The sequence below is a fragment of the Cebidichthys violaceus genome, unplaced genomic scaffold (assembly GCF_023349555.1).
Source record: "Cebidichthys violaceus isolate CVI_PGR_0920_01 unplaced genomic scaffold, fCebVio1.0.p SCAF_24, whole genome shotgun sequence".
NCBI lineage: Eukaryota > Metazoa > Chordata > Actinopteri > Perciformes > Stichaeidae > Cebidichthys > Cebidichthys violaceus.
In genome coordinates this window covers 5,653,479-5,665,691 of record NW_027176417.1, presented here as the reverse complement: position 1 = coordinate 5,665,691, position 12,213 = coordinate 5,653,479, and the positions used below count along the sequence as shown (strand labels likewise).

Below are 12,213 nucleotides of genomic sequence, written 5' to 3'. Positions count from 1 at the left end.
TTTGGCGACATCTAGTGACTTTGATGTGTAAGTGCATGAGTTTATTTTTTGATTTAATTTGTTTAATGTATTTTGCTTTGGACGTGACATGTGACACCTATGAGAGTAAATAGGAAGAAAATAAATAAAAAGAAATTCTCAATAATACATTTTGCTTCCATTAAATATTCCTTTAGGCTAGGATAAGTTTATTAGAACAACATAAAAAAAATAGTAATGGAAAATAAATAAATCAATATACATGTATAATACAATAAATACATGACTAAAATTAAAGAATGCAATTTATTTTATTTAAAAAGCCTAAATATATTCACAAGTATCCTTGGATATAATGTACACTTTGTTGGATCCGCTCACACACGCATACAAACATCTAAATACATTACGTCACATTGATTTTGTGAGGATGACACTCGTTTCTTTAAAACAACAACATCTGTTAAATAACTGGTTAAGTTCTCCATGAACTATATCAACACCGTGCTCGTCCACCAGATGTCAGAGTAACGCAGCTGGAAGACACACAAGGACGCCGAACCGTTTTAACATCATAGCTCAGCTGATGAGACACACAGACAAAGATGAGGAAGCACAACAGAAGCATAAATCAGAGGAGATGCAAACAGCATAACACTTAGACATATTTCTCTCCCACCATAAAAGCCAATAAAACCAGCAACAAAAGCATTTAAACGGGCTGAAACACCACTTATGTTGGTTTAAAAACGTCAGCGTTATGATGTGAAACATCTCCGCGCCACAGCAGCGAGGCTGTAAAAGCATCCGATGATTTGTGGCCATCAGCGTCGAACCGGTTGACTTTTTCATTGTTTGACACTTCACAACTTTGTGCCACCGGTGTCAAATTTAAGTGGAGATATCGCAAACAGGGATGGATTTTCAATGGTGGGACTCTCAACCCCATCACTCTCTGCCATTAGTATTGAAATGCCAGCGACGTACGGGGGACACGTTTGCATACTAAATGGCGATTATCATTCACTTAGCTTCCTCCCTCTCTCTCTCTCTCCCTCTCTCTCTCTCTCCCTCTCTCTCTCTCTCTCTCTCTCTCTCTCTCTCTCTCTCTCTCTCTCTCTGTCTGACTCCCCCTCTTTCTCTCCCTCCAAGGTCCAGGATCTCTGCAGTAATAATACATGAAGGGCTCCTCTCCCTCATCCATTAATCAGGAGGGAGGCTGAGGTAAAGGAGGGCTGATCTTTGGCCCTCGCCCGCACACACACACGCGCGCACACACTCACCCACCATTAATAATAGAAGGCATATTAATGCAGATAAATAATTAAGCTTTCGGGGGATCTCTTTAGAGTCCTAATGAGAAGTGGGGGACAGATTGCTCCTCAGTCTTATTACATCTCGCGGAGAAGTTTGTGAAAGCTTAAGGTGATGATAAATGAGGCCCGTTTTAGTAATTGCCAAATTAAATCGATGCGGACGCTTTGCCCGGCTTGTGTTAACACGATTGCCCATCTGTGCTTCACGCTGTTGCTGCAGAGCGGAACTGTAGGTGGCGTGTTTTTGCCGTGGCGTGACTCTGAGGGGGGGGGTTCAACTTTTGGATTGTTTGTCAAACGATTTGGTTCAGACGTTCATGGTCCCCAGAGGATGAAACTGTGAATCACGTTAACCGACCGTTTCAAAGTGCAACTAACATTGGAGGAGGTTGATACACGCACGGCATCCACTGCACGTGATCCCAAATCTGTTGCTCTTCCCGAGATTTTCTTCCATTTCTTTTACCCACAATTCCTTTTGGGGAGTTTTTGCAAAGCCCCTTGAGGCAGATGTTCGACATCGGGCTGTAGAAATGAAACTGACCTGACATTAAACGTCTTGAAAACAACAAGATACAGCATGTTAATTAGGACGGATTGCCATTGCTGTTTTTTTGCTGTGACGATTGCAACCTTCACGTAACAAAGTGGTCCATCAGGAATGTGGACCTGCATGTATGTGGTTGTTTAAAGCGGCGTCTGGTTGCCGGACGGGCCTGCGTGTTGGCCAGAGCCCTCGTCTCTGGTCAACACGTGGTCCTCAGTCCTTGTGAAAGCATCTTGTTATCCGTCTTCCAATGCGTGAAAGCCGTTGTACAGCCTCTCTCTGCTCATGTGATCGTTATGTTGTTTTCCCTCATTAAATAAGGTTTCCCCACCCATCACAGAGCTTTTTATGGCCTATTTTAATGGAACACATGAAGGCTTGTGCAGCATGTGTGTGCGCTCATCAGCCATGCTGCCCGGGGCCACTCTAACCTTTCAGCCCGACTCTCTGAGGATCGTCTCTCTCATCAGGCGTCCTCGGCCTGTCACTGCCGTCAGCCGGAGGACAGAGAGAGAGAGATGAAAGATATAGTCCTCATTGGCTTTGTTACAATAAAAGCCGCCTGCTCCAAATGACTTATTTCCTTAACCTTTACTCCCCTATATTCACAAATGACGGATTACGTGACACGGGGGATTGTGGGAAATAAAAAAAATAAAAAACCTCCTCAGAGACACGGTGATAAATTAATGACATCTCATATAAGTCGCTGTCAGATTTGAAAGCAGACAGGTGACAGACATTTTGGTTTGAGTAATCCGAGGGACATTAAGCAATCTGAATGAAGACGAAAGAAATATGTAATCTCAAGTTAGTGGCCAAACCCTGGGCTTTGATTCTGTTTCTTAATCGTAAGCCAAAGAGTCCTAACAGAAAGACCAAAAGAACAGCTTTAATAATAGGTTAAAATGAGGTGGAACTTTTTTTTTAAAGGCTCTAAAACTCTCATGACAAGCCGAGGAAGGAGGCAGGACATAAATAATGGCGATAAAAATGTGCGAGAGGAGATGAGGAGACGGCAGCCGGCAGGGAGAGGTGGATGATGGTTGATGGGATAAGAGGAGTGTGTGTGTGTGTGTGTGTGTGTGTGTGTGTGTGTGTGTGTGTGTGTGTGTGTGTGTGTATGTGTGTGTGATTGATCTCCACATAGGCTCTTTTAGCCCCTCATTATGGCCCCGGCTCCGAGAACAAGACAGGGATGTGTTTCTGACAGTTATGCCATTTTCCTGCCTGGCTGCAAATCATCTGTGTGAATGTGTGCGAGCTCTTGTATTTCTGGCTATTATAAGATCAGATGTCCTCAGAGAGATATACCATAAATGTAATTGCCTTGAGTTGAAAAACATTCAAGATGACATTTTGCGTAAGGTAGAGAATATAGTTTAGAGTAGCCTAAAGGTTAACAGTGTTATAAGGCAAAGGAAAAGTTTGACATTTTCGGAAACGTGCTTATTGGTTTCTTGAGAGTTAGACGAGAAGATTGATACCACACTCATAGCTGTATGCTAATTATGCTGCTTGCGCTATTAGCTTAGCTTAGCATAAGGACTGAAAGCGGGGTGAGACAGCTAGCCTGGCTTTTGTCATTTTTTTACATTTATGTTTATGTACAGATGAATGAAACAAGATGTCACATGTTAGGGAGCTTTAGAGACGCTGGACAGAGGCAGGCCAGCTGTTTCCAGTCTTAATGCTAAGCTAACCAAACCATCTCCTGACTGAAGTTTGAAATATGACATCATGCACCTCCACGAGTATGACGTCACATTACAGGGGAGTTATCTTCTGGAATTACAATCACAAATAATGAGTGCAAAGTTTGGGTCCTTAGTATAATATTTTGCCTTGCATCAGGATGAAACATGACATAATGAAATTATTTTTGCATCGTGGTTATGGGATGCTCCTCTCTGTCTTATTTTGGCCACGATAGCCATATTAGGGGCTGCAACAAATGATTATTTTCCTCATTATTTTATTAGTTATTCTCTCTAAAAAAAATGACAGAAAAACGGCCGTAAAAGTTTCTCAAAGCCCAGGTTGACTTATTGAAATGTCTTGTTTCGTCCAACCAACAGTCAAAAGTCAGAATATATTTAGTTCATTTTCAGAGGGAAAAAAAACACGACATTTGAAGCCAAAACAAGAAATGTTCTTTTGCATGTAAATTGACTTAAATGATTGATTGATTATAACAGTTGTTGCAGTGCCACCGTAGCTCTCACAATGCTGTTAAAGTGACTCAAAGAGCAGCTTTAAATCAATGAACATCACCGTTCACTAGCTGCCGCTGCAGCCTTTTAAGGTTTATGTCCTTTCAGCAGCAACAATAATCTGTGGCACTATAGATATGACGATTCAGCGCATCATAATGACTCTGAGGTGTGCAGCGTTTGACAGAAGGTATATTCATAAGCCTGGAAGCTTGTCGTCTTTGAAAAAGCACCCACAACATTGCATTATTTGCCAAATAAGCTTAACCCCCGAGTTTAAACCCTCAAGGAGTCATTTGTCTTTCTTTTGTTATTTTATTTACTTCTATGAGAGGACTATTTTTTATTTTTGTATCCCCTTCACTGTTCACTGGGTCCTTCTCTTTCGCTCTCTTCTCTCCGTTTCCCAAGTCTTCCCCCTTGTTTGGCCGATTTAACCACATAAGAGATGTAATTTTCGAAGTGCAGACTGACAGATGAAGTGAGTCAGCATTTGGCTGAGTCATTATCCGACACATGAATCCTGGGTAATACTGGGAATTTATTCCACTGCAGCAAAATATACTGTGTCTCCGTCTCGGTTTCTGTTTATGTTCAGGACAACTCATTTTATTTCTCTTGTTGTATGATATCTTATACTGACATAGCAATATGTTAGCAATTTATTTTAGAATATATTGAATATTTGTATAATATATTACAAAACATCCTTAGTTAGTCAGCTAAATGTACTTTAAGCATTGAAAGTAAATATATTCATCATGGCCTCCTGTCAACGTCGGCCATTTTGAATTTAGTGGCTAATGTGGCGCTAAATTGCGAAGGGACAGTAGTCGATACGTCCAACGATGATGTCATAGGTCATGTGACAACAAGTCATTCTCGGCAGGTATGGGACCTCAAATTCGGTCGGCAGCATCCCGAGACGTTCTCTGTGCTAAATTGCGAAGCTTTTGGGTTTTTGTGGAACCCCGGACGCTGTTGTAACTTGACTTTACGTGTTTTAATCCGCCCCAAATTGCACATAATGGACAATACTAACTCTGCCTACAGCACAAAGAAAAACACACCTATTCGTTTCCACACAGTCCCTAAAAACCCTAAAAACCTGTATTCATTATTGTTTATCAAATACAGTTTGATCTCGCAGGCTGCATTCTTAATGCTCCGCCTCCTTTCCCTTATGTTCCAGTGAGGATCTCAGCTGTGTGGTTTAGACTCGCGCAACAAACAAAAGAGGAAGATAAGCGGGAGGTTTTCAGGTGTCAGATCCCGGCTCTCACCCTCTCTCCGGGTCCCTTCAGACGCCTCTTTTCATGCTTTTTTATTCATTTTTTTTGCTCATGCACACTTTTGACATTTGCATCTCAGGCACGAGCGTTACTCGTGGAGCAATCAGGGCGTGGGATGACATCGGCGCGGTGAAAGAATGAGGAGATTGGCGGCCTGTGCGGGGAGCTCGTCGGTTGCAATTTTTCACGTCAATTGGCAATCAGGCACTGATATCAACGAAGGCAGGCTGCTCTTAACTGCTGGTGTGTTTTGGCTTCATTAGATCACACTCTTTAGTCAAAGGGTTGTAATTAAAAAGAATCATAGTTTACCTAACGATGGTACAACACACATGCTTTCATTACTCCAGTGTGATGCCTGTTGCTCAGCTGCCTGTCAAGCTGCATTCCCCTGAACACAATGTGTGTGTGTGTGTGTGTGTGTGTGTGTGTGTGTGTGTCCCACTTATCTCATCCATCACAGAATTTCACTACTCCGTCTGTCAGTCAGCGATCCCTCACTGTCACCCAGACATGGGGGGATGGATGATCATCTATCGTGTTATATATGTGTGTGTGCGTGTGTGTGTGTGTGTGTGTGCGTGCGTGATCATCCATTTGGCAGCCGGGTGACACGCACTACTGTTGATGTCTCAGTTGGTGTCAGCAGCTCCACTTTTCATCTTAAATGTGTCTGAGAGCTTGTACAAGACCAGCAAGCTTTGATCTTTAAACGCTTTGAGAGGCCTCTGCATGGTGACGTCATCGCCACTAATACTACTACAAATACTACTAGAAATACTACTACTTCTCTCTTGATTTATTACCTCAGTAAACATGAGTTTATGGTCTCCATCTCTAGTTTCAAGTCTTCTTCAATACAGCGTGATGTTCATTTAGTACATTATGGTCCATTTAGAGTCAAACAGGGTATGCTTTAAGGCGGGGCTACCTTGTGATTGACAGGTATGATATGTGTTTTTGTGTCACAACTTTAACCCTTTCATAGTGTATTTTCACTGAATGAAAGTTAATTGTAACATATCCGCTCACCTAAAATGATCTTGTTCAGCGTTTGCTAGTCCTTAGCTCCGCCCCTCTCGTGTCACTTCTGGTTGCACAACAAGACGACGACGGGCCAAAAACCAAGATGGCGACGAGGCTTCACAAACCGCAGTCTACAAAACCAAAGGGGTGACGTCACGCTGACTTCGCCCACTTCTTATAAAACAGTCTATGCATATTTTTTTTCAGAGGTTATGATTGAGAGGATCTTTTTTTTTTTTCCTGCATGGTATACCTTGAACTAACTTAAAGGTATATTTCATCCGGCTGTATTCCCTATAAACGCGTCTCTGTGTCTCACGCTGACCTTGAACTCGCCACCTCCGTTGTGGAGGTTCGAGAAACCGTATCTGCACATAAACTGAACCATTTTTGTCAAAAAAACAAAACGTCTATCCACCTCTTTTTGTTTTCGACTGCTCCAGAAGAACACAGTCCCCTCTGAGGAGGACGGAGCCCGTTTGTAGAGAAAGCAGAATAAGCCAACACCTTAATAGAGGTTTATCTAACCAGGCATGCTAATATTTGTTTTCCATGATTTCCATTTAAATTGACAGGGCTGGTGTGTAAACAGCTGTTTTGTGTGTGTTCCTGAGGGGGGGATGGGATGAAAAAAATAAATAAAAAATCAAACACACACACAAAACAGCCATCATCTTAATGAAGGCTTACAGCCATGTTTGAGTCTGGTAAAGCATTTTGCAAATCTTAATACAAGTTAATCAGAAGTGAAACAAAGGAGCCGGCAGCCACCGGGCTTCACGTCTGAGACGATCTGAAGAGACGCATGTTATTTATGTTTCCTCCTGCTGAGGACTCACCCAGACAGCCTCTTGCTAAAAGTCTGCTCTCTGTTGCCACTAAGCTGTCCTTCAAAATAAGAGCATTAGAGTTCCAGAGGCACTGGTTATAGCTGAGAGATGCATGTTAAAAATATATAAAAGAGTCTGACGCAGCTCCTCTCCTCGTACTAATTTAGCACGAGGGTTGCATGTAACTGTTATTTTCCTTATCCATATGTCTGCTGGCTATTTTTTCGATTAATCTCTTTCATATTTAGTAGAAGAAATATCAAAAGCATGCCCCTCACATTATCTCAGAGCCCAGGGTGACACATTTAGGTTGCTGGTTTTGGTTCGACCAACAGCCCAAAACACAAAGACATTCAGTTTACTTTATAATATGACAAAGACAAGCGGCATCATTATTTATTATCAAAACAGTTGCAGATTCATTATCTGTCGATCAATGACTAAAATAAGAATCTGTTGACTTTGATGCATTCTGCATTAAGCGAGGCTCACTGACCACAAATGTCTGCAAGCTGCAGCCGAGCAAAAGACATTCAGGGAGGCACCTGGAACCCGAACTGTAGGCTACAATGCAGCGCAACACATTTGGACAGGCAGCCTGCGGATATATATATATATACGTATATATATATATATATATATATATATATATGTATATATATGGCTCTGATATTAAATCAAACACGAAACACTTAGATTCTTTTGGTCAGACATGTTCACACGAAGCCAACTTTTTTGTCAAACAATATTTATTTGATTCGATATCGATGCAAGACATCCATTTGTATCTTTCATGTTGTGGTTACTGGGTTATTTAGTGAAACACCGAACACGACTCGAAGCGCCACGATTTCTGCTCGCCGCGGCCTTTTCGAGGAGGCCTGGATTCATCGCGGCGTGTCTAATGCGTTTAGAAATGTGTTCCTCTGACCTCATCGGACCATCTCGGCTCATTGCGTCTCCTAAAACAGGTCCGGCTTATCCGGTTGCGCAGTGTTCCTGTCTAAGTTGTTGCCCCCCTGTTTTGCCATGTATGCTGATGATGCACTTACTTTTTGGGCAGATAACAAATAAATAAATATTACGGGAGAATGACGGTAATTCGTGTGTCAGTATTTTTGTAACCATTTGAAGGCCCGGTCGCACCAGCAAGAGGCACACCTACACAAAATATTTGGTTGTAGAAGTTTGATGACGTCAATTACTGTAGCTGGTAAGCTAATGGCTAATATGCTAGCCAGCTGAGAACATGCTATAGCACTAGTCAGCCACAGTAGCTTTCTGAGCTTGTGTCATACCCCATAGCACCCCTGAGGTCAAAGACGATGCCGCGGCCTTCATTTAACAGCCTTGACTACAAGCTAGCAAGCTTACTGACTGTCAGTTACAAGCTCGTTGGCTAAGTCGCTAACGGGACGATAAGTTCTGTGTTTCTTTTAATGACTCCTGTCTCGTAACTACTGCAAAACACGTCTCTTTAGTGAAACAGTGGACGCTACTAAGCTTCCCACATTTTGGACTCTTCGGCTCTCCGTTTACCGTCGGGTCTGTGGTGCAAATCGGTGCGAAGTTCAATAAAGTTGAAAAATTTGCATGTATTTTTACCGCAAAAGAATACACTATGTCACCATGAAAATGTCCCTGTGTTAAAATACTGGTGTGACCGGGCCTTAGGTCCAAAAGCGCTGATCTGACGTTCAGTTCATCTCTTGATTTCTTTTTTTTCTCCTCCTTTCTTTCTGTTGCCACTCGAGCCTGAAATATTAGGTGCCATTAATACACACAGTGAGCAGCCCGCTCTGGGGCTGAGCTCTTTCCCCCCCCTAAAGTATTTTGGAAATGTGTCAAAGGAACTTAAGAATGATGCCTCCTCAGCTCGGAGCATGCTCGGGGTGATACTGTAGGTCTGCAGTAGTGACACACGTACTCTGGTGACAGCGGAGCAGACGAACTCCAGTCAAATCAAACACATATACGAAAAGGTCTCTTTTGCTAAATGAACAGAACATAACGGTTGCAGATAAGCCTGTGTGTCGCGGGACGTGTCTTCAAAAACGAGGACAAAACATGTTGGACTTTTTGATGGGAACAGTTCTCGCTGCTGTATGTGTACCGTCCGGCATGAAGACGCCATCTAGTCGGGGTACAGGATGAAGCCGGAGAAGGTGCTGTACTTGTTGTTGTTGCCGCCGTGCGCCTTGCCGCCGTCCAGCTTGACGTAGATCTCGTCCCCGGAGTCCAGGTGCAACACGGCGCTGTTGCTGGCGTAGTCGTAGTTCTGGTCGGCGTCTTGGGCGATGGCACTGGCCCGTACCTGGGGGAGGGGAGGGGGGACAAATGGGACGAGACTTCATGAGTTGACGAGGGAATAGAAAGTTCACGTATGGCCGAGAGGCAAAGGAAAACAGCAGTGGTGCAGCTTTGTAAAAATAGACACTCAAAGGGAATGCTGGGTAAACTAGAGGTTAAAGCCACTATAGCTACTCTAGCATAAATCAAATAAATCATATTTGACTCAGACGCTTATGCATGTTTGCATTTAATCCCCCTTGCAGCATCTTTAATGACCACTGATGACGTGATCATCTGACCCCTCATCCAGCTGCAGCTGTAAACATCTGCCTCATCCAAAAGGGGGGTTTGCGCACACAAACAGAGCGTGCACACATGCTCGGATATGACCAGAATTATCACCGATGTTACCATGAAACCATTACTTCTGAACATTAATAATATGCAAGTATATAAATGGTGTTAATGGGAATAAAAAAGATCAAGCCTCGTGCCATGCCGTGCGCTTTTTGAGCGTAATGACTCTGGAATGTTGTGTTGCCCTTATTCAAAAAAATTAATTGACAACATTCTGCTAGTTTTAATACGTCATAGTCCCCCCCCCCCCCCCCCCCCCCCGGGTCATCGACACTCACCTGTCCGTTTTTGCACAGGTCGGCCCACATGCTGGTCCCGTCCCCTCCCCGCATCAACACATGGTAGGTGAAGAAATAGATCCCGGACACATGGCAGGTGAACTTCCCGGTGCTCGCGTCGTAGTGGTTCCCCAAGTTTGTGATCACGTCGTCAAACTTCAGCACCTCGTATCCCTCGTGCGGGTTTTTCAGGCCGACGTAGAACGCGATCCGGAAACCGTTGGCGGTGGAGTTCGCGCCGTCCGCCTCTCCGTTGTCGGGACCGGCGGGTAAGGCGAGTCGGCCGTCGCCGCGCTGCCCCGGTGGTCCCCTCGGACCCGGGGGTCCCGGCTCTCCCGGCGGGCCCCTGGAGCCGGGTTTGCCCGGTCGCCCCGGCTCCCCGCGGCTCCCTTGCGCCATGGGCGGCTGCGGAGCGACGCCGTTCACGTTCTGGATCACCTCCATGGCGGTGGCGCCCCCCGGCTTCGGGGTGTACGGGTCGCAGACCATCCGACAGGTGCCCATCATCTCGTAGTAGTGCGCGGAGGTCTCGGGCGCGCGGAGCAGCAGCAGCGGGACGGCGACGGCCAGAGCCAGCAGAACCATCGCGACGGCGGTCACCAGGAAGACCGACCACTTCCTCCGCGCGGCTCGCGGACGGAGGCACGACAGGAAACCCGCGGAGCCTCTCTGGGGGGGAATTGTGACGGTGGACAGGGGGGGGCTTTTTAGGACGACGGAAAAGAAATGGAGACCAAGTTGATGAAGTGCGCGTCCCTCGGCCCGGCTCGTCTAATTGGCGGCTTCGAGCCCCTTGGGCAGCGGCTGTGACCGGGGAGCGGGGCAGCGCGTCCTGGCTGGATGGAGAGGTGCGCGCGGACAGCGGGCGGTCCAGCTGCGGTCCAGCTGTCAAAGTTAGCGAGGAGAAGACCGGAAGATAAGGGGAGGTGGCCTTCAAATTAAAACAGCGGGACGGGTGGTGGCGCTTATGAATAAAGAATAGAAAGACATCAGCCGAGTAATTTAAAGCAGACACTCAGGTCTGCTGCTGTTTAAGGACACGAGGGTGTTCACTGTCAGCCAGGCGGGTCACAACCAAAGCGGAAGTTCATTTTTAATAAGCATTCATTAAGATGGGTGGCTGCACATTGTCTGGCTCATATTTATAATTTGCAGTCAGATGTCAGAAGGCCACTGCCTGCATTTACTCAAGTACTTAAGTACACATTTAGAGGTACTTGTACCTTACTTGAGTATTGCCTTTTGCTTTATATTTCTATTCCACTACGATACTGAGGGAGGTGTTGTACTCTGTACGATGATCAGTTTATTAAAATATGCATTATGATGCCCATCAGCATGAAGCGGTTTAATGAGCTGCACCTCAACCGTGCATCATTAATAATGATCCAAGGTTGAACGCTGATAGTGGCCGTGCTGCATAATTCACTATCAGTAATATCTCTGCATTTGATATTTGACTTGAGTATTTCCAGTGTGGTATATTGCAGTTTTACTTAAGTAGACTCTTGCAGGCTAACTTCCAAACATGAATATCAGGAGACATGATTATTAGACTTATAAACTGAATTTTAACAAATGTTTTATTGTTTTAATGCGCAACAGGAAGTGCTCCGTTTCGTTTCCACGGGCTTGACAAGAGGTACAGCCGGTGCGTAAAGTTTAAAGTCCGCGCAGTTGTTATTCAAGATTGCACAAAATATGCATTCAGCAGAAGAACACCCACATATTTACATGCGGAGAAAACATCTCGATAATACTGGATACTTGAACGTATCACTCCATGCATATATACATAGCCTTAAATGTCAAATGATTGCATATTTATTTTCATAAGTCTCAACGGTGTGGAGCTGGTTTATGTTTTCTTATAGGTGGAATACATTAGAGGTCAAATATTACCATACATTGTATTCACCCATTCCCCTTTTGGAAACAAATCCATAAATTCTTCAGTTGTGAGATTAAGGATTTGGATTTATGTCAAACCCATCCACACATATTATCATAAGTCAGTGTCGAAAATGTATTTGTATTTTTAATCTTTTTGGGTAATCCATTATATTCCATCTATAATGGACAA

At 44.3% G+C, this 12,213-nt stretch overlaps 2 protein-coding genes across 4 annotated transcripts in view; one reads left to right on the top strand and one right to left on the bottom strand.

Moving 5' to 3' along the window:
- steap3 (STEAP family member 3, metalloreductase) overlaps positions 1-12,213 on the top strand; it is a 105,922-nt gene that overhangs the window by 84,326 nt on the left and 9,383 nt on the right. The gene's annotated exons all lie outside the window — the stretch shown is intronic.
- On the bottom strand, positions 7,994-10,737 carry c1ql2 (complement component 1, q subcomponent-like 2). Of its 2 annotated transcripts, XM_068719814.1 has the most exons (3): positions 10,569-10,737; positions 10,131-10,535; positions 7,994-9,517 (listed from the first exon to the last, which is right to left on the bottom strand). In XM_068719814.1, the coding sequence occupies exons 1-3, from the start codon at positions 10,713-10,715 to the stop codon at positions 9,338-9,340; spliced, it is 732 nt and encodes a 243-aa protein (XP_068575915.1). In that variant the 5' UTR covers positions 10,716-10,737; the 3' UTR covers positions 7,994-9,337. The 2 variants fall into 2 exon arrangements, with proteins under 2 accessions (XP_068575915.1, XP_068575914.1); XM_068719813.1 differs by having other exon boundaries at positions 10,131-10,737.